This window comes from Lepidochelys kempii, chromosome 9 (assembly GCF_965140265.1).
Source record: "Lepidochelys kempii isolate rLepKem1 chromosome 9, rLepKem1.hap2, whole genome shotgun sequence".
Taxonomy (NCBI): domain Eukaryota; kingdom Metazoa; phylum Chordata; order Testudines; family Cheloniidae; genus Lepidochelys; species Lepidochelys kempii.
Genome location: NC_133264.1, coordinates 11650846 through 11674122, shown reverse-complemented (window position 1 = coordinate 11674122; position 23277 = coordinate 11650846). Strand labels below are relative to the sequence as shown.

General features: G+C 40.5%; 2 protein-coding genes across 2 annotated transcripts in view; one reads left to right on the top strand and one right to left on the bottom strand.

Moving 5' to 3' along the window:
- Positions 1–22344, top strand: part of LOC140917150 (mitofusin-1-like) — an 80759-nt gene extending 58415 nt beyond the window's left edge. The window contains 7 exon segments of the mRNA XM_073359322.1: positions 1662–1766; positions 4479–4581; positions 5820–6049; positions 7100–7255; positions 8395–8591; positions 11633–11767; positions 13508–22344. Coding sequence (XP_073215423.1) covers positions 1662–1766; positions 4479–4581; positions 5820–6049; positions 7100–7255; positions 8395–8591; positions 11633–11767; positions 13508–13577 — 996 coding nt within the window. The 3' untranslated portion in view covers positions 13578–22344.
- The window catches only part of GNB4 (G protein subunit beta 4), a 54591-nt gene continuing 47828 nt past the window's right edge, over positions 16515–23277 (bottom strand). Inside the window, exons 9-10 of the mRNA XM_073359318.1 lie at positions 21901–22117; positions 16515–21279 (exon numbers count right to left, since the gene is read on the bottom strand). Of these exons, the coding sequence (XP_073215419.1) occupies positions 21173–21279; positions 21901–22117 (324 nt within the window). The 3' untranslated portion in view covers positions 16515–21172. The remainder of the gene's footprint in view (positions 21280–21900; positions 22118–23277) is intronic.

The following is a 23277-nucleotide window of genomic DNA, read 5'->3' as shown; positions in this document are numbered from 1 at the left end:
CTGATTCAAATACGCATCTTCATTATCAAAACACCAGTTTTGATGAGGTGGTTGAGGGTTCAAATCCTGCCCACCTTGGGTCTACCAGCTGCAAAAGTTTGCTCACCTCCCTGCATTTGGAAACTCTCTCCCATTTTTGACATTCATTGTAGCAAATTACTACAGACAGATGGATTTTGGAGATTTACATCAGGCTATGCCATCTACTTTACATACCTCCCCCTTCCCACCTCCCTCTTTTGGGTCTCTTCTTATAAGCTGCTACTGAGACAAGAAATAGACATCCTTCTTTGTCTAGGGCTGATACAGCCTGTCCCTGCTCAGCACAAAGGGGGAAGGATTTCTACTTGAGATATTTCCTTGTACCGAAGAAAAGTGGAGATATGAGACTGATTTTTAGATCCAAGGCTCCTAAATTTATAAAGTTTCAAATTCAGAATGGTGACTCTGGCAATGATGATTCCTTCATTAGACTCGGGATTGGTTTTCAGCTCTCAGCCTATAAAATGGACATTTCCATATTGCCACTCATGCATCTCACAGAATATACTTGCCTTTCTGATAGGCCAATATCACTTCCAATATTGGATGCTTCCTTTTGGACTATCCTCAATTTCAAGTGTATTCTCAAAAGTTCCAGTGGTGGTGGTGGCTGCTTACCTTCATCAGGAGGCCATTGTAGTATTCCCAGACCTCTATTCAGAAACACCATCCTCCTGGGGATACTGCTCCAAAGTCACCTGAAGTGGAGCACCAATAGGCACCCTACTTGAAGAAGAAGGAAATGTTACTCACCCTGTGAAGTAACTGCAGTTCTTCAAAGTGTATCTCTTTCTCCTCTGCTTTGGTGTTTCCTCTGTGGAACTTTGCGGTAGAGAAGGAACTGAGGGTGGTTCACCTGTGCATAGCCCTATGTAGCCTCAGCACGTCTAAGCCCTGCCTCTGCTGCTGTGCTCTGACTGCTACCTTTGCGCACTCTAGCTGGAAGAGCGCTGGCATGAGTACATGGCTGTGATTCCCCCTGCACACCGACATAGCTTTTAGCGTAGACATAACTGTAGTTCTCTGAGATGTGTTGCCTACATGTATTCCACAACTCGCCATCCTTCTCTGCTACTGTGGAATCCTACATCAACCGGATTCTGCTTCAGTGAAGGAATTGAAGGTAGGTTTCACTCGATTCACCCTTTGTCTTCAGCCGTTGGGTGCCAGAACACAATGTCCCAATTGGCCACTATTATTTAAATAGATTCTGATCTCCCATGAATGGGGCGAGTGTGCACCAGAAGTGGAATACTTGTGGATAATGCATCTCAAAGGACCATGGTTACTGTAGGAGGATAAGTAGCCATTCTTAAATTACTTCTGGAATCTTCTTCAATGGAGATAACTGGGGGGAAGGTCAGAGGCTGCAGATGGTGGCCCCCATTGTCTGTCAGAACTAGCTACTTCATGAGGTGCTCTTTACATTGGAAAGGGATTTTACCAATAGACTGCTAACTGTTCACATTTTTTGATTAATCATGAGAATGGGCAGAATGTTTTTAACCTAAATAATCTAGTGATGCAGTTAGCATTTTAATAATTTCCTCCTTTGCACTCTGTGTTTCAATTAAAAAAAAAAATCTTCTATTGCCATGTCTATATTTTAACATTTTCAGGTTTCTTCTGCGATGACTGATGAGATTTGTCGACTCTCTGTTTTGGTTGATGAATTTTATTCTGATTTTCACCCTTCTTCACAAGTATTGAAGCTGTATAAAAGTGTAAGTAACACCTGAATGATTTGATGAAGATAATTTGTCATTCGCATTGGCTCTTAGTTCTACCTTTTAGTATGTTAGTTTTAATAATTCATGCACTGTAAACTCCTGAGGGAATTCTGCGCCACTGCACAATGTAGAATTTGAGCAAAATTAATGTTCTGTGGAGAATTTCATTTTTCCCCCCCTGGTGCTGCAGAGCTGCTGGCTGCCATTAGGGCCTGTTGGGCCCAGCAGAGCCCAGCTCTCCAGCTCACAAATACAAGACACTGCCAGGGCCAGGAGGAGGGGAAGCTGGAGATTTGTGGGCAGCTGCGGTTCCCAGCTCATCCTGAAGGAAGGAGGCGGTGTGCAGGAAACTCCATAAAGCCCAGGACCCAGCATCAGGCTGTTTCTCTTTCTCCCTCCCTCCCTGGGCTCTGAGGAGTAGGCAGTGCTGCAGAGCTGATGGCCGCCTTTAGGGGCTGCTGGACCCAGCAGAGCCTAGCTCTTCAGCTTGCAAATTTTACATTGTGCAGTGGTGCAGAATTCCCCCAGGAGTATATAGTACGTGAATTATTAAAACTAACATAGTAAAAGCTAGAACTAGGAGCAGGTGTCTGGGCTGGGGGGCACACCCCCAGAGCCCAGCCATGGGGAGGTAACGAGTGCAGGTGTCTGGGCTGGGGTGGTGCCCTGCAACTGGCCTCTGGAGGGGTAGCGGGTGTTGCTGTCTGGGCTGAGGTCTGGGAGGTTATGGGCATGGGTGTCTGTGATAGGGGTAGGGTGCAGACTGGTTGGACTCTGGGGACAAAGGGGTGCAGGTGTCTGGGCCAGGGTGCCCCATGGCTGGGCTCTGGGAGGGAGGGTGTCTGAGATGGGAGCGGCAGAGCTTTCCCCAGATAGTTGCTCAGTTGGCACATGTGACACACCCAGATTGAGGTGCCCAACAAAAGCATAACAGAGAAACGGGAAGTGGGTTGTCATATGGTTTTCTTTAACTCTCTGCTTCTGGGAAGGGGGCTTTTTTCTTGTCTGTATTATTACAGACATTCTTGCTGATAGGCATTTTGAAATAAATTACCAAAATAGTTGAAACTGGTGGGATTATATTGTTGTTTTGACAAAGAAAACATATAGAGTTTTACAGAATTTTTAATTTTTTGGTGCAGAATTCCCCCAAGAATAACTGTATATTGCTTTGTGTACGTGGTGGTCTTTCTTAGGAGATTTACTATCCATTGTATCTGTGTATTTCTGTTATTAAATTAGATTACAATAACTAAAGATGATGGGGAGAAAGTTGCAAAAGATTCTGGAATTGTTTCCATTTTAAGGTGGGGGGGAGGGAATTCAAGTTTTTTAATTAATTAAAAATTTTATCAGAATGGTCACTAAAATGTTTAGTTTGGTTCATATTTATTGTTTTTTTGTAGATGAAACATTTTGCTAGCCACCTTGAGAATACTTTTGATACAAATTTCAATTACAAAAAGTCACAAATTCACTTGACAAAATATTTTGGAGTCCACAATTCATGGACGTTTTCACTTTTAGAAAGGCCATTTTTTGTTGTTTGAATTTTACCAACTTTAACAGTAACTTTTAAAAGGAGCATACATTCCAAGATAGTCTCGTGAGCCTGGTACTCAAAAACCCTGATCATGCTCCCATTAAAGTGCATGTCAAAACTTCCATTGACTGTATTTGCTCAATAGGAGACTGATTTTGCACCATTAATCTACATTTATAGGATTGAATGAGTATTCTACCTGCCATCACTGCTCCCAAAACATTTATATTTTGACTTCCACCAGTATTGTTGAAATTGGTTTCTCTTAGTTCAGGCCAGTGAAGTGGTTGCTATCAGACCAAGACAATTCTGACTTTCCAGAGTAATATAGTGGCATTATTCCAGGGGTTGGCAAACTTTTTGGGCTGAGGGCCACATCTGGGTATGGAAATTGTATGGCGGGCCATGAATGTTCTTGGAATTTAACAATTCAGAGATATTCATATAAACTTTATTTAATAAAGATACATTTTAGTGGAAGTAAGCATAAAACCATACTTACTATTATAAGTATACTGTCATAACAAGGTATTACAATAATTAAACCAAACTTACCCCCTTTCCACACCCTCTTTGATTAATGTGAACAATGCAGCTGGTCACCCTCAACATTGGAAAATTAACACTACTAAAACATCAGTCACCTAAGCCAACGAGTAGCAGGCATGTGGGCTTGCAGGTTCTAGGCTCTGATGGCGCATGAAGTGCATTTAGGTTGTGCAGCCAGAGTAACATGTGTGCCCTCATGCCCATCATGCAGGTCCTGAACATGTGGGAGCACCGGGCGGAGCGGGGCAGTGGAGCTCGAGGGCCGGATTAAAAGGTCTGTTGGGCCAGATGAGGCTCATGGGCCGTAGTTTGCCCACCCCTGCATTATGCTCTCTGAAACAGTTATATTGAAAACTGAGGCATATTTTTCAGCTACCTTTTTAATGACCACAATGTTACAGATACCAGCCCTTTTTTAAATTCTAGTTAGTTTACCACGAGAATTTATAATTTCAGTGCATGATCATTCTCCGTGCTCTTCTCCTCCCCACCATGGATAACAATATATTCAAAGATTAGAGGGATTTCTTGCGTTCAGCATATTTCAAAATTGTTCGAACATAGCTGGCTTGTTGATATCAACTTATGTACATGCTTTCTTCATGAAACATTAGGAGCTCAACAAGCACATAGAAGATGGTTTGGGAAGGAACTTGGCTGACCGTTGCTCCACTGAAGTCAATCAGTCAATGCATCAGTCACAGCAGGAAATGATTGGTAATATTTATACAGAGTAATGTTACTTTCACACAAATGAGTCTGAACCTGGGCAGTCTCCAGGTCAACCCCAAAAGGACTTTGTCTTCTTTGAGTTATTTGTTTTGGGGCAGCATCAAGAAGTCCCAATCATAGATCACAGGATCTGTACACATGAATAATGGAAAAACAGTTCCTCTCCTAACAATGTTTAATCCAAGTAAATTCCTACTTTTACTTGTTCCTCTCTAGACAATTACATACTATGACTGGGATTTACTGAGTTATAAGCTTATAACGCTTTACAACTCCAAAGTGCTATGCAACTGTTACTTCCCACAGGGCTTGTGGGGATTGGGTAGGAGTAATTATTATCCCGATTTGGAGAAGCTGTGAAACCGAGATTAAGTGATTTATTTGCCTGAGGTCACACACTGTGGTAGAACTGAGTTTAGAAAACAGGACTTCCCAACTCACTCTAGACCTGCTACCTTTCTTCTCTCCCTGTGTCTTTTTAACCTCTGTATAGCTATCTTAGGGAAGGGAACTGAGTAAAATAACTTGAATTAACAATGGTAATGTTAAAATATAGGCAATACCTGATTGTCAGATATTTCTTCAGTGTAAGCCTTACCCTAGCTCACTCAGTAAAAACTAGGATTCTATCTTGAAGCTCACGTTTTGGTATGGTCTCCTGTTTCTGTATTCCCTTTTGTTAAATGCCTGTCCAGCCACCCAGTCTGAATTGATTCCTGGTAATGAAACAGTCAGGTCTTGAGGAAATATATGAAGCCTTTAGTGACCTATTCCTGAGATCTTGAGAAGTCACCTCTTCCTTATTTCTACCCAAGGCTATTGAGATTGGCCAAGTTGTCCTTTGTCCATCCTGGACTTCAGGACTCTAGCTAGAGATCTTTCTGATTGGTTCAGTTAATCTCTGACCATTTTTTCCCTTTTTGACACCACTGCCTTTCTGGATGGCTTTTTCTTTTTCCATTTTGTTTTGCTGGAATGATCAATAGTTGATCCTAATGGGACAGACTGTGTTTAAACTGTGCAGTGCAAGGGCTGAGCACTCTCTTAATTGTAATGGAAATTGCTAAGTAGATAAACTGGTAGGTTAGGCCTCAGTTAATACTGTTGCTTAGGTGTTTGAAATTAAAAAAGCCAGATACAGAATGAGTGCATCATATGACCATCCCAAGATGGAGTAAAGTTTTGCATAGTAACTAAATTTTGCTAATCCACTTTGTTTTTAGAAAATCTGACACCATTATTACCTTCTGGTGTTCAGAATCAGCTCCAGTTGCTAATCCCATGCAGGAAGTTTGACCTCAGTTACGATTTGAACTGTCACAGTCTGTGTTCGGATTTTCAAGAGGATATCACATTCCGCTTTTCCCTGGGGTGGACCACCCTTGTAAACCGCTTCCTAGGCCCAAAGAATGCTCATAGAGTGCTACTCGGACTGGCAGATCCAACCTCACAGGTGAGTGCTTCCCAGGTCTTTCAGAATGGATTGGGTTGATATCTGATGTTTTCTATACATTATTTTACATGTGTGTTAATAGCTTGGTGTGTTGTCTGCTCACCATGTTCCCTTTTGTCTGAAACTTGTTTTGGTGAGGGTTGTTATTACTGGGTTATATGCATGGATGAAATGGAGCCAGAACACCTTTCTAGTACTTCCTGCAGCTACTGCATGCTCTTGGGGACTCTGATTTTTGTTTTACCTCTGTATCTATCCTTCTGGTCACCTCTTCATTTACAGTTTTTGTATAATTAAAGTGGAGCAAAGCCAGTCCTACTTCCCTCAACCTTATGGACTGTCTGGCTATTTGGGGCAATGGAGTTTTTAAATGTCAACACTAACAAGTGGAAAGAAACTATGGTTTCCTGCTGTTGTGATAAATGTAGCGATAGCCCCAAACTGCAAAATAGGTCTCCAGATGTTATCCCACCCTGCTCCCTTGTAAAGCTTGAGAGGCTGTTCAGACCTGGGATTTTGGTTCAGCCCATCATGAGGTCACCATGAAATTTGGATCCACTTAAGACTTTGCCCTAGCCTCAAAGTAAAAAAAAAAAAATTCATGGGTGGATGGGTGCATTTGTAGGGGAGTGAAGGGTTGAAAGAACTGCCAGGTGGGCCCGGGGCAGCTAGAATAGTGGGGAATGGATAGGAGCTGATGAGGCATAGTGGGAATCGAACAGAATTAACTACAGTCCATGCTAAAAGCTTTAATTATATTTCAGGAATTTGGGGCAGCTCTTCACTTCTTGCCCCACCCCTGTCTGGGTTGATGAGATCTTCAGGAAAGGCCCATCTCTTGTTACTCATCAGTTTTCTGAACAACTCTCTAAGCCTCCGTTACTGCTGTTCAGGGTTAAACAAATGAAGAGCCTTTTTGAATCTCCCAGACAGTCTTAAGTTCAATTTTTAACCCTGCTTATGAGAAAGCAAAATAAATAATAAAACCAAGCAGTTTGCTCTATAGTTCCATAATGCTTATCACTCAGTTGCCTTATTCTGCTCTTCTAGATCCCTCGTCCTTTAGCTTCCACCCCCTCTGCCACCTGTCTTCCTGCCGTAACTCCAGAGAACGTATCACAGGAGGAACTCATGGTTTCTTTGGTAACGAGTTTAGCTTCACTAACATCACGGACCTCTATGAGCATCATCATCGTTGGAGGAGTGGCAAGTAGCATTTGCAACTACCTCTATAAACGGAAAGCATGGCAGAGACTATTCCAGATGTACTCTTTTTACTGTTTAGGATGCCATCACTGCTGCATAGACTTGATGTTTGCTTGTTAGAATCAGTCTAATTAGTAATGGGCCTAGTCCACAGATGGCAAGAAGCAGCATAGCTCCATTCAACTCATGACTTAAATAGAACTATGTCTAATGAAGTTAGTCTTACTAAACAATAGGTGCACTTTCCTTTCATGTGCTTGGTAAGCCCCTTGCAATCACAGGTGAAATCTAAAAATTAGTATTTAGCATAGTAAAGAATTGTTTGCTAGTCAGTTTAGCCAGGGTTTCTTTGTAAATGGCTACAGAATAGTTAATTTAAAATACTTAAACTGAGTGATTGGTTTATTAGATTTCTTTGATATCCATTGTTTTTTTTTAATTTACTCTTCATAGGCAAAGGCTCCAGGAATCAGTCATGCTGTACTCTAACCTATATGACTCTACATCATGGTTCCAATCCTGCAACCCTTACTTATGTGAGTTAGGGTTACAAGATCTGTGGCATCAGAACCACTTTGCAAATGGGGTATCTAGGATAAATACTTTTTGTCTAATGCAGCAAAATATTTACATCTTCAAGGCTAAATAGCACTGCAGTAAGGGGTATAAAGTGCATTAAATGCTCATAGTAAGTATGTAATAAGAAAACTGGCTGAGTAGGGTCATGATGGAGCCTATATTTATTCCATATAAATGTGCTCCGTTTCTAAATTATAAAATTTATTTGATTTTTTTTGTCAGGCTCAATTTGGAATTGCTGAGAGCTTTGCTTTCTGCCTCTTACTTTATCTCTAGCAATCAAGATTCTGTAATATGAATCTAGCTAAACAGTTCTGCAGCTGATGCACAAGGTGAAGAGACTCTAGCTCCTTATGTAGCTGTGTTGCTCTGCAGTGCTACCTGGATGATAATTTTGTTAATCCAGTCGGACAGAAAGGTACAAAGAGAGCAAATACCTTGAACAGGAAGTTGACACTTTTCTATCCTCTTCTAATTATGACCACACTCTGACAAAATACATTCCATAGAGCTACTGTCACATAATCCGCTCAGGTCATGAAAAGATGCTTCTTTTTCAGGTGTGGAGAACTGTAGGCTGGAAACTCATATGTCTTTCCCTAAGTATGTATGGATTATTGTATCTCTATGAGAAACTAACCTGGACAACTAAAGCAAAAGAGAGAGCCTTTAAACAGCAGTTTGTAAACTATGCTACTGAAAAATTGCAGATGATTGTCAGTTTTACTAGTGCAAATTGCAGCCATCAAGTGCAACAGTAAGTATTATACTTATCATTGTAGTCACTAATACAGGAAATACATTTCATTGGATAATCTATGTGCATGTATTTATCAATGAAAGTTACAATAGAGAATTGAAAAGATGCTTAAGTATGAAGGTTTAAAGGTCAACTTGAAATCTATTCAATTTCAAAAAATGAGCCAAAGTTGGGTTGATTACTATTGTGGCAAAGAATCCCCCTTTCATATTTTTATGGTTGTACAGTCCTGTTTTGCACATCACTGTTAGTGTAAAGACCTCACACAGGCACGATTACCTTTCTGACTACGGGGGAGAGAGAAAATGACTATAAAGTGGAGAAAAGAAATATTCTTTCAGTTATAGTAGCCTTAGGTGGTGGTTGAAAAGGGGGGGAGGGGAACTTCTGAGAAGTGTGGCTTTTAAGTTGATTGAGCCCCTTTAGCAAAATGCTTATTTTTAATGAAGGAATTTTATGGATATTGTTTCACAGAAAAAGCATCACTTTTCTGGAGCTGTAGTTTTGTTAACCTTGGTTTGCGCGTTCTTATTCTCTTTACTCAACTTAAACGTGAATTGGACTACTTTAAAGAGCAGTCATCAGCAAGCTTCCTTAGTACCTAAGCACTTACATTATGCAATTTTCATTAGCACTTAGCAGTAAAAAATATTCGTGCTGTTGCTGAGAGATGAAAATAATGCCCTTCTTTTCCTATCGTTCAGAGACGTTTTGACTTGTGCTATAAAAAGCCCTTATGGAAAAAGGATGATGGGACAGATTCATGCCTAGCGTAATTCTATCTAAATCGGGCTGAAGTCAATTAAGTTATGCCAGGGATGAATTTGGCCTGTAACATTTAAGCCTTTTGTCTTGCCTTTAAGATGCCCTTTTAAATGGTCTGTTTTCTTTTGGATAAATGGGGGATTTACACAATAACAAGAGACAACTCATATGGGTATTACAGCATAATTATTTGAAATCATACAGTTAATTTGTGCCTGATAACTTCACTTACCCTGGCAAAACAGCAGAATGTGTAATGCTTACCCCTAACTTGTATCTGTCTGAAGATCAAGAATGATTCTCAATCTCTATAGGCAGTTTCTTTGTCAAGCAGCTTACTATATAAATATGAAAGTTTGGCTCTGTTCTTATGGGCAGTCATAGTCACATCCTTTTCACTAACAGTGAATCACTTAAGACTCAGGATGGCTTGGCTTTTAGAATCTTAACTAGTTTCACTATGTTCAGTGTTCTGAAAGGACTGCTTCCCTCATTCCTCAAGTGACCATATGTCTCTGTGCTATCGGGACAGTCCTGGAGGTTTTGTAAGATGTCCTGATATCCCGGGAACATCTTTTGAGCCCGTTTGAATTGTCCTGGTTTTTCATTTAATCTATCAAAATGTTTGTTCAATATTGCTGTTCCAAGCAGAACTGGCTCTGTATTTACCAGGGACAGTCAGTTAGTGGAAGGAGTGTTAAACGTGGTGAACAGGGTTTGAAGCGATGAGAAAAGTCAAATGAATGTAGACCCTATCAAAGCTGTTGGTTTGCTCAATTTGAATGTTGGTGACACTTTGTTAGGTGTTTTACGATAAACTCATTCAGATGCTAAGGGCTAGATTGAGAAAGCTACTTAGGCGTAAGTGCTTAAGTCCAACAGCTTTGCACATGCCTAGTGGTGGGAACAGTGCCTAAAGGCTCGATGCTTCCCCACAGCTAACTAGTTGCTCACAGCCTTCACTCATGGCAAAGTCCCTGTGGTTTTCTCAAATGAGGTATTCTCTCACCTGTCGTCCTGATGCAGGAAGTGTGCTCAGAGTACCCCTATCGGATCATGCCTCACACATAACACAGGTGGTGGGTGTCCCCAGAATACCCCATAGCCTGGCAGCTAAGGCACTCACTTGTGATGTGGGAGATCCAAGTTTGAATCCCTCCTCTGCCTGATTTGGAGGTGGGAGAATCCCGTTCAAGTGAGAATCCTAACCACCAAGCTGTCAAGTCACTCCCTTTATCTCTTGTCCAATGGCTATTTAATTATTATACAAAATGGAGAGCTCGAGAGACACCCATTCCAGAATAATCAATAACCTGAGAACAGAGTAGAACAGAGACATATGGTCACCTGAGGAGTGAGGGAAGCAGTCCTTTCAGAACACTGCCTGTATAGTCAAACTGGTTAAGGTTCTAAAAGCCAAAGTGGTCAGGGCACTCACCTGGCAGGTAAGAGACCTAAGTACAATCCCCTGCCCCAAATCAGGTAGAGCAGGGATTTTAATCTGGGTTTCCACATCCCAGATGAGTGCTCTAACCATTGGGATATTGGCTAGAGAGCCTCCCTCTTTCTCTCTCTCTTTCTGCCCTCCTGCCCCCACCCCACTTCCCCTGGGCTGATTTGACTTAGGTGCCCAACTCCAGGAGAGGCTTCACAGCTGAGAATCCCAAGCATAGATAGGCACCTCCCTTCAGCCTGTCAGGCACCCCAATTCCCTTGTGAATCTAGGCCTAAGCCTGAATCCAGGCCACTGCATTTCGTTCTTAGCTAATTTAGGTGGCTCCCTGCTCAGCAACTTGATTCTGAGAATCCATTTGTTAGGCATCTAACTCTTCTCCTGCATTGTTTGGGAAGCCTGGGCACCTAACTCGGAGCTGAGAATTCCACTAAGCAGCAGGACACTTAGGAGTCAGGCATTGCAACACCTACATCCCTTTGTGAATCTACCCCCAAGTTAATAGCAAAAATCCACTACTCTGAGAACAGTCTCCAGCTTTGGAGTCAGAAGCTGGCAGTAGCAACATCAGCATGTATTTAAAACGAGGTCTATTTTGTATTATTTTTTTAATGACCCTAAAAATGCCACCACCGCAGTGTCCCTGTTCTACTGATTTTTGAAGAGTCCCTTTGCTCATTCTTCCTCCTGCTGTCTTTCTTTATGCACTTGTGTATAGCAGTTGGTGGCTGTTCTGATTGCATTATTCTACCCATGGACTCTGAAGTGTCGTGTAACACGAGGTATGGTAAACTATAATTACAAACTTGTTTTCCTTTAGAGAAATGGCCACTACCTTTGCTCGACTGTGTCAGCAAGTCGACGTTACTCAGAAAAATCTGGAAGAAGAAATTGCAAGGCTGTCCAAAGAAATAGATCAGTTAGAGAAAATACAGAGTAACTCAAAGCACCTAAGGTAATGATCCTTTTGTATTGACTCAGCCAGTTGCTTAAGGGAGAAATCTTGAACTAGCCAGCTAGAGAGAGGCTGAAATCCTGGCTCCACTGAAGTCAATGGGAGTTTTGCCATGGACTTCAGTCGGGCCAAGATTATATATAATCTTCTTGCCTCGTACACAGTGGCACTGAAATGCTTTGAATGGAGGGGTGCTGAAAGCCAGCCCCACCCACCCCCGAACTGGAGCCAGGAGCAGGGCCGTGTCTCTGGGGGGGCACCTAGACAGGAGTAAGGGGGCCAAGACTGAGGCCACAGCTGGGGCTGGGGTGTTGTCATCCCCCCCGCATCCCTAGTTCCTGCAGCTATGCTAGTACACCAATAGCAGCAGTTGTGTTCTTTGAAAGTTATGTTAGCCAGTTGTGTTTTGTCTGGGGGATGTGGGTAAAGTCTAAAAAAAATCACCCCATCCTCATGTTGATCTTCTCCTTCTCTGCCCAGTAAAAATAGATTTCTCAAGAGTACTTTATCAAGCTCCAACAATGCAGGTCACTTCCCTACCTGAGAAGCTTTTGTTCCTTTGGAGATGGGGCATGAGTTCCTAAGCAGGTCTTCGGTACAAAGCTCTCTCCATAGGAATACCCTTAGCTGGGGCTGGGAGCAGGATAAATTCAGCTCCTGTATTTCATCACCTCTCTTCTCGCTCATCCAAGCAGGGCCCCTTTCTCTTTTGGAGATGCCTTCCCAGGTCCAGCGGACCCCAACCCCGTCCAGCAGGGTGACAATGCACCCTGTTGTCTCCTCACCTAGCAGCCAAGGGGGCAACATTTGGCTTTGTGTCTGTTTCTCTCTGCCCATGGCTTGCCATTGTGTGCTGCACACTGTCCTCGGGCTGAGTCCCTGGCTCCGCTAGGGCCATTTTCTAAAAATGTCAGTTAAAAGGGGTTTATCTCAACCAGCATTAGCTACAGGAGCCCTAGTGTAAACAATTCAGATGGGTTTTTAACCTGTTGTTGTGTAACCCTACATGGGCTTCTCTAATGGAATGGCATTGAAAGCATTGCCAGTCCATCTATGGTGCCAGCAGAGATGCTGAAGGGTGGTAGCAAGGGTGAGACTTTTTAGAAAGTTTTGCTAGTGTAGACAGGAACTGGGAGAGGCAGAGCTACAAGGGATGGTGGGGTTTTTCTTGTTCCCAGCCAGGAGAAATCCATCATCCCTTCTAGCAGTGATTCCTCATGCCTTTGTGAACACGTAGGAACTACCCTTTCTCTAAGGTGTTATATACTCAGATTAGCAGCATCCTGAGGTTTAAAAGTATGTCTACACTGCAAAAAAACCACAACACTGCAGCAAGTCTCAGAGCCTGAATCAACTGATGCAGGGTCATGGGGCTCAAAATAATAATGGAGATGTTCCTGCTCAGGCTGGAGTCTGAGTTCTGAGACCCCACCCCCCTCACTGGAAACTACACTGCTACCCCCATAGTGCAAGCCCAAGTCAGTTGATCTGGGCTTTGAGATTTGCTGCTGCTGCGGGGGGGGGGGAGAGCAGTGTTTTTAGTTTTGTTTGCAGTGTAGATGGACCCTGACTGGGCAGAGCACATAAGCACTCGTTACAGTGCTCTTCTGAGTCAGGTGGTCTAAGTAAGATTGCTTGTGTCCTGCATTTCATTCCTAAAAAGTAAAGAGGCTGAAGACTCTTGTGAGAGTTTGGATGCATGCAGGTGAATCAATCACTTTTCTCTTGTTTGTTTTACAGAAACAAAGCCATTCACCTTGAAAATGAGCTGGATGTTTTTACAAAGCATTTTCTTCAGCAGAATAAATAGACCAATCTCTTTTCACTGCTGGCTTCCTTGGGTAACTGCCTGTAGGACAAAATTATAGAATGACACATTGCTCCCCTGTGGAGTCACATGAAATGACATTTTTAAAATTACTTTGATTATACTTGTCAGATACTGTAACACCCAGTTCACATTTTTACAATGAACTGTATCTAAAAGCTGTGGTGAAGAGAAATTTTGCAAGAGCAAAATGATCATTTATATTTACTCTGGTGACTTAAAATAAAAAAAACAACAACCCAGTATTATTTTGTTTTAGTATTTACCAGTGGCAAATCCCACCTTCCTGGCATCTGGGAGTTAATCTGTTATTCCTTCTCTTCCTCAAATCAGTATCAATGTCTCCCAGTTCTCTAGATGCTGATTTTTTCAGATTTGTTTTATGAATGAAAATATTAGGTGAACAGCTCTAGCAGCCCAAAAGTGCTTCTTTAGATTTTGAATTCAGATAAAATCAATGGGGCTGGGCTGCCGTTACCCTACTTCTGTTAGTTTATAGATAGACCTGCCATTTTTATTTGTATAAACTTGATTCCCTCTAGGTATTTTGGAAAGCTTTAAAAATTCAAGCAAGCTGCAGTGATGGAATGGCAGTGTTCCTCACGCTGTAGTAACAGGAATATTGAAAACCAAAGTAAGTTAATGTGTAAAGTTCAGATGACTGTCATGTGCAGCATGCAAGCCTCTACCTACACCAAACAGGGGGACTTCTGCTATACAGTTGGTCTACACTCAGCTGAATTTTTGCATAGTTTGGGATAAGGGATTAAAGTTTTTATCTAAGCACCTGGGCAAGGGCTGTAGCCTAGCCTTCAAAGATTTCTCTCACTACATCATGAATACCTGCCATGTTCTGCTGTGAGCATTATAAATTGAATTGCTCTTCAGACTGCATACATTTGGGAAACAAACAATATTTACCATATTGCTTGCTTCCTTCTCAGACCAATTGTTTAGGCACTATCTTGGCTATTGTATTTCAAGTTCCTGAATTGTTCTTTACCTGCCACCTGCAGGTATGTGTTTTGTTTTTTAAATCTTGGCCACTAGTTCCCTCTGTTCTAGCTTTGTGTGTGGATGTTTCCATCTTAATCAGCTTTTAAAGGGTGGTTGTAAGCCAGGGACCTTCAATAGATGCTAGCAAGGATGCCCAAGTGCTTCCTGATGCAGATCATGTGCAATTTCACCTGTATTTTATAAACAGACTTTTAAAAAGTATTTTAGATAATGAAAGCCTTTCAGAATATTTATATATCCTTGATAAATGCTGCACAATCAGGTTTAAAACCAAACTCGTGTGCCTGTTACTGTGGTAGCTTAAGGCCCCAGATTTTTATTGTTGCATGAGTACTTGCTGGGATTTTTCACTAATTTACAAGAAAGGGCTAATGAAATGCACTATGTTTTTTAAGACCTACTCATGATACTTTATTTTAAAAAGCAGGAAGTGATTGCTTAGAAGCTGGGTATGCTGCATGCTATTGGAAGTGTTTCAGGGTATTGATTTTCCTCATTGGTGTGGGAGTATGCTAATGATATGAGCTGTGAAGATGGGCTGCAGCCCAGCTGGTTAAATGTACAGAAATTATGTGAGGGGAAGAGTTGCAAATGTATTTATAAGTAGTTTATTTTTTGAGAGTATTTCTAGACTGGTTTAATTTGTGGGGGAGGAAGAAATACTGCCCCTTTAACTTACTGATAATTTAGTTTGGCAGATGAGTTGACTAATGTAGTTGGTAAGAGATGATGCACTATTCCTCATTTTAAACTTGACCCCATTCACAAGCAGTGTGTAGCAGAAGATGCTGTTTTATCTGCATCTTGTATTGGTTATTACAGAAACTGTTCTAAAGCATGAGACCTGTGTAATTCAAGGTTGCTTGTTTCTACTTTTGTGGAAATTCTGATTTACTTCATGACAGCCACTTACTGGTGTTCCCTAGAGTTTTGTTGAAAGACATCAAGTGAATGACCAAGATGGTAGCTGTGGAAATAAAATTCAGAATTCTTTCTATTGGAGGTAAAGTGTTAGTGTGGTTCTTCAGAAGGAGTATGTCCGATAAAAGGAAGGAGACTGCTCCTTCATTGCTTGATGTAACAGCTGCTCCCTACAGATTACCTAGTTCCCCCTCATTTAAGGTGGGGTATATATGGCTGAGGATTTCCTGCTACCACTTCCATCCTGCTTCTGAACAGTATTTAAAAATTAATGCAAATAGTGGCAGAAAAGTCAACTTAAACTCAAATGTTAGGACGGGCAGCTGCTGTTCCCAGAAAAGAGGAGTTAACAGGGACGATTAATGTACATGGCTATTTTGTCTCAATTTGTAGAGAGCAACTGCATTCCTTTATATATAAAAGGAAGTCAGGCTAAGGGTTTACACACTGAACTTGTCCTTTTCATTAAAGATTCTGCTCATTTTCTAATGCTTGGATTGCAAAGCCCCTTCATTTCCCCTTTGATATTGCAGCAGAAAGTAGTATTGTTTAAGAGGGAAATGGACTATGCTTGCCTAAAGAATTATAAAATAGAAATGCTAAATCCAGAATGCCATTCTGAAACAAAGGCTAGGTGCTCCAGTCATTGCTGAAGTGCATTTTTTTGAAACAAAGATCCCATGGACTACAGTAGTGTTGGGATTTGCTGTGTAGCATTTTCAAGATGCCTTTAGTAGTACATTCAATTTATAGATGAGGCAGTGCTGTGTGTGTCAGAATTTGAATGATAACTAAGCCATAAAAATTACATTTAAGACAAAAGTTCATTAAGGTATATAGCGCATATTTTAAATGTATGCTGGAAATTTTAGTAGGAAAATTCCCACAGCCACCTAAATACCTCTGCACCAGGGTATTTGTCTTTATAAGATTGTCATGGTAGAAGGAAGGTTGTTAAATAAATATACACACCACAGCAAGTCTGGTTAAAAGCACTTGTTTATTGGTTACAATATCAACTCATGGCAACATCTTTCACTGAGCCACTGTACAAATACAAAGAAAAGATCCATGGGGGGGGGGGGGGGAATGGGGAAGCTATAAACAGAGTTCATAGCAAGTGATTTTTTTTTAAAACAGGGAAGTCTATATAACAGCCCTGTTATAGAACAAGTGGCACAAGTCCCTGTTTTGAATTAGCTTAAATAAAAAGGTTTAAGACTGTTTCTGAATACATACACAATCCAAAGGCAGTGCAGAATCACTTCATAATTGGTAATATTACTGAAGTTTTCCATCAAAGTAGTCAGCAACAAGTGACATTAAAACCATTAGATGAGAAATGCTGGGCAATCAGAGCTAAGTGCCAAACTAAGTCAAGCATGTTGAAAAGAAATTCGTTTTGGACTCCTTTGGATGTAAAATGTAGTACAAGTGTTCAGATTTTTTTTTTTTTAAAAAGGAGAAACAAATAAGAGCACCATTGTGTAAGTAAAACAAAGGCTTGAAATATATCTAAAACTATTCCACTGAAGTCCATATTAGTCAAAACCTAAACATACTGTGTGGTATAAGAATGTCAGGCACATTTAATCGGTTATCAGTTATAATCAATTATTAACACTGTTCACACATTTACCATAACAACACTGCATTAACATTCTGCATGTATTTTACACAACCAGCAATTGGATAAAAAGGCTCGTGGTGCCTCCGAAGTGTAGGAAGTAGTTTTACCAGCATGCATGCCAGATTACTGTATACAAAGTGCACCATCAACCCATGCTTAATTACTTTTACAGGAAATGCTATCTCAAAATCTGTCATTCTGCTACACAATCATTTCATACCAACTATCTGAATTAGCCAATACCTATTCTCACCAACATTTTAAAGCACAGCACTAAATCTAGTGGAGGTGACAGTGTCCTCAAAGAGGAAAGACTAAGCACTCTTGGAATGTTTTTCCCAATACTTTCATTACACCCTAAAGTAATGTGAACTCCATGATGGGACAAGTGGGTTACATTAACTGCATTAAAGAGTTATCTATTTCCAATCCACGCATTACAGTATGCACATGAGGACTAGCTGGTATGTCAGTTCAGCACTGCCAAATCAGAGTCAAACTCTCCTCAGAAGAAAGCAGTTCTAATGAGTTTTTCTACTCCAAATGGATTATTGAACCAGCAGTTCTGTCAGATACTTAACAGTATGTGACATTCAGCAAGGCAGATGGTAATGACATTTAGGAGAAAAGTCTAGAGATGGTTGAAACAAGGTACACACATTACCCATACTAAGTAAATGTACATTAGCAATGTTGAAGCTTTTTGTGGTTTCTAGAATCTCACCCAGCATTTTTTCTAATAAAGTGATAAAGGCTGAGTATACATGGGAGCAAGTTGAAACTGGAAGTTTGCTTGGTCAGTATCCTTCACCAATCAGCCTTTAAAAAAACAGTTGACAGCAGTTGTACCTGAATTAAAGAAATCTGTAATTTCATATGAGGCACATATTTCCAAGTTACAGCTTCAACCAATTACATTCTTGCTACACTACTTCTTTTAAAGTACATTTAAACACTGATTTACTATTAGAATGAAGACTGGAAAAAGGTTACTTTCCTAGCCATTACAAATTTTTGGCACAATGGTCATAACTTAAGTATTACTAATTCCAAAATCTAGTACATATTTTTGTAACCACATAACTTATTTGAAATTAAGTAGCTCTACAGTTTGGCAGTGGTAAACTTTTCACAACAGTTTAACGTGTACCCCACTGTGCTGTAAAATCCACTACATGTATTAAACTTGTTCACCATCACGTGAACAGTTAAACTACACAACCCTGCACATCTGAGCTTATATTAAGCTACAGGTACACATCTTTTAGTCTAAAAATCCCCATGGAGACATTTTCTTTGAGATGCAGGAGTCTGGATGAAAGCTTTCAAGTAAAACCTGCAAATGGTGGTATGTAGCAGAAGATGGGATTTGGTGCTTAGTTTAAAATTAAGCTGTGTCTTAATGAGTGTACCATCTTGAAAATTCACCCATAAGCAATGCTTAAGAAAACTGAAATAGCTCATATAGGCCCATTATATTGCCTCAGTTCAAGATGTAATAAATGTCCCACTACTATAAATGCTTTTTAAAAAAAGCAACACAATCCAAAAGAGACTTATACCAGGACTCCAACAGTAGCCACCGTTTTGGTGCACATTCGCCCCAGGTGTACGCTCCCGTTACCCTTTTAGAAATCTGACTTACTTAAGAGTTAGACAGCAGACATCTATGCTGCAGTATAAAGGGAAATAGTGAGATATTTAATTGCAAGTATGGGAAGTCTCTTTACAACACTGACAACTAGGAAGCTTAAAGATGCACCTTTAATGAGAAACTATTTAGTAATTAAAATTTTTCCTCTAAGAGTTTACTAGCAAATTTTCAGAATGATTCACTCAAACCAGAAGCAGCTGCAAGTTTAAAAATCAAAGGCACCATTAAAAAGTATCAAGTGTTCTGCCTGACCTCAAAGAGCTGCCATCTTGGAAAAAGATACAAATATTCCATAAATAATTCTGCAAACAGATTAGAAAACAAAATAATCTTGCTGAAAAGAAAATGCAAAGGAGTTTCTGTGATCTACAGCATAACATGATTTTGGTCCAACACCATGATCTGCCTTTAGTAAGTGTATACTGCTCCAGCACGGGATGTGCTTTTTTAACGGATACTGAATTTACTACAGTTGGCACACTGATTGGCACCTCCACCATTGTAAACATGGCATATTTACAGGCACAGTCCGGAAGTACTGAAATTAGAATGACAAGTGGTAGAAACTTCACAAACAGTGGTCTCAGCAACAATCTCTTTTCATATTACAAAATGCTGGGCACTTATGTTCACAAACTGACCCAGGGACATTTGGACACATCACACCTTCAGGTGGAGGCAACAGATTAACATTAACTTTCAGCTTTATGGTAATTTATTTAAATACACACATTTAAAATAAAGCACTTACAAGAAGCCAACAGAGAATGGCCCTTTCCTGAAAGTATCAGGTACTTTCATGCCCAACTCAGATTCCCCCCAGGGACATCCACCAAACATGGACACGCTGCCAGCACCAGTTAAGTGATCTTCATGGGTAGTTTCAAATGGATTTGAGTCATATGATTTGTCATACCTACACACTAAGAAAATGCTTACTAGTTCAAGTGCTCTTGGTGCCTTTCATTTTATAAGTGAATCCTATCAAGATCAGGCATATAAAAGGAAATGACTATTTACTGTCAGTTTGCAGATTGGCATCTAATAAGATGCCAAAGCACAGACCACTGCAGTTGTAAATGAACGAGCAGGATTTAAAATTTAGAGTGCAAAGTTTCTAGAGGGATCATAGAGATTATCAAAAATGTTATTGTTCACTGTAGATAACATGGTCACTTCAACGATTACACAAGACAAGCATAGTCTGTTGTGGAATAGTAGGGCAAACCTCTAACTTTGCAGTTCTAGTAACGGATTCACTGTATTTCCTAAACCATTTGTAGGAAGCCTTCATAGAGAAACCCTCTTAAATCTCTTCATTTGCTGTAGTAGTTGAACAGCAAGTTTGTGTACACTTTTAAAATTTCTTCAATCTATTCAGTTAACTCCATGCTACAATATCACCTTGCTAGTGCATGGCAGCTGGAATTTGCAGTGGATCAGAATCCTTATTTACAACTACACTGTCAAAAGGAAAGCACTCACCCGCTTAGTGACAGTAATAGGTTACTTGACTTAGGTACTCTGTTCAACTTAAAGTAACTTACATGAGAGGCTGAAGCCAGCGTGTTAAAACCTTATTTTAATAGATACCTAATGGCATTAACATTCTCTTGGTGCTTGGAGGCCATGGCTGCTGACGGATGAACCAGGAACCACTGACTGGAAGGAGTAATTCCCCATGCTTAAATAGACAAATAGGTCTAGAAGCGAGTAAGTAAGGCGCTAGGTATTACCACGGTCATCAGGGCCTTTTTTAAAAAAAAAAAGTAGTAATTCAAATGCCTTCCATTATAAAAACACATACATACCATTGGCTTCACTTTATCTACAGTAAATTCACAAAAGCGTTTAAAACAGCAATCTAGTTCATCCACTACAAAACTCAGAAGTGACATCTCAGGTTAAATGCAAAGCTATAAATGTAGTTCCTTAAAAAATGCAAACATATTTCTTTACATACAGACAAATGTTACATGATTGGCTGCTATAATGTGTATATTCTGTTATGTACAAAAAAAAGTACAGAATTAGCAGACTTTGAACACAAGCAGAAATCCCTCGAGGACAATCTAACCAAACCACCAAAAACAAAACAGACTGGCTCTTAGTTTCTCAGTCACCATGATTATGTGTGCTGGCCTGGCCCCTTATTAAAAGTCAGTGATTTCTCCACCCCCACCCCTATTTCTTCACTTGATTTTTTTCTAGTTTACAGAAAGCCTTTTTGTGTAATAATCAGTGAATAGAAAAACTTCACCTGCAAATACAAGGTAGAAATGTTATTTCACAGCTATAGGCTGCAGCATTGATCTCTCCAGATCTCAATGGAGAATGTACATGTTTGTCTCCCAGTTAATTCCAGATTCTGAGAAAACTGTCCCAAGACCCTGTAGCTACAGCCATGCCATCATCAGTAACACCTAAACAGCTGACACGGTTGTCATGGCCAGCAAGGACACCTGGAAGAGAAGATGGAGGAGGTTAACAGCTGAAGCTTTTCAAGTTTTGTACATTGCTTTTCAAGTTAAATTCACCTCAAGATATCCTGCAAGAGGTTTTTTGTTTGTTAAGAGTGATTAACTGACAGAAGAAGTAGCCTCCTATGTTTTGTCTTAAAAGAAATATTAGCTCCTATCTTAGGAAGCCCTGAACCCTTGAACCAAACAGTTAAAATATTGTACATCTGGATTTTCCCCGTATATTTATTTATTTAATTAATAAAATAAATAAAAAGGTGCTGACAGTGCCTATAACCAAAACCAGACACAAAACCACTTACTGTACACAACATAAAACCTCACATACCTTTTCTAAACATCACTATTACCAGATCTGAAATATGAAAAAATAAAATGCAAGAAAATAGGGATACAAATCCAAAAACAAACCTTTATGTTGAGTAACTGACCTTTAAAAGGAAGCAGGGAAGATTTCACAATTCAGCAGCACTCGCAGGTATCATCATTGACTACCAGTGAACTAGTTTTACGTTTAAAAGTTACAGAAAGTGGAATGTGTTCCATGTTGAGATTCTGCTAAAGAAAAAGAACTGCAACTCACTGCAGATACCATTTACCAACCTGCTCTCTCCCCCTTCAGAGTATCCCACACATTGCAGTTGAAGTCATCATAGCCAGCTAGCAAGAGACGACCACTTCTTGAGAAGGCTACAGAAGTGATTCCACAGATGATATTGTCATGGGAGTACATCATTAACTCTTGATCTGCACGCAGGTCAAAGAGTCGACAAGTGGCATCATCAGAACCAGTCGCAAATGCATGTCCGTTGGGGAAGAACTGGAAGTGAAAATGAGACAGGAGCTTGACACCAGAGAAAAGTGTTGCTCGTGCACGGTTTCAAAAACGGCATGTAGAGATGATCTTTACTGAGATACTCAGATACAACACAAATTCACGAGCAAAAAGAAAAAAAATCAGAATGGATTTTCAAAATGCAACTATTGTGCACACACAACTGTGTTTAACACTTGTAGCATAGTACTGACCAAAGGCAGGTGCAATGGCTTCACTGGCAAATTTCAAGAGACAAGAGGAACTAATTTCCATAAAACGGAGTGGAGCATGGCCATTTTTTTCTTTGGAATAACCCATGGAGACTGTCCCTGTACACAATGTTCCACCTTGAGCTGGTCAGTCCAGCTGCTTGGATCAAAACAGAGGACTGCAAGCTAGCATTTCAGCCTCCAGAATTCACACCTACTAAATAATCCATGTTAAGCACCTCATTGATTTAAATGGCAGTGAAAGGTACCAAGCACATCTCAAGATTAGACCCAAGCGTATGGGCTGCATTTCTCCACAGATCGTGCTGCTGGTATTCCAGAGACTTAAGAATTTGCAGTGTTTATAAAAAAAGATGCAATGTAGGTTTAGATTTCATTACCCATTAAACAGAACATGTCCCCTGTGGATCAGAACATAAAATGGGGCTGTGGCAAACAGAGGAAATACACTCCAGTTCAGAAACATTACAAAACTATTCCAAGGGTAAATATATTCAGCATTTTTAAGCACTAGTTTCACCTTTAGTTTCCAGAGTTTAAAGATGCCATTTTTTACAGGAAATCCAAATACACACTGATGAACATAAAAGTTTGAGAATTGACTCCATCTTGAAGGTTTATTATTTACTACTTTAAAAAAAACAAACCAGTTACTTACCTTCTTGTAACTGTTGTTTTGAGATATGTTGCATAGGTCCATTATGCTAGATGTGTACACATCTCATGCATCAGTGCCCGAGTTTTCACTAGAGATACCCACTGGGGTGGCCACTCCTACACACTCACATCCTGTGTGCCTGAGCAGAGGGTTTACCAGGCTGCGGTGACTCCACCCTATCTTCTTCCATCTGGTGTACACTGAAGAGTGAGGTCAACCTAGGTACGTCGCTAAGTAATGTGAAAAATCCAACTCCCTGAGCAACGTAGTTAAGC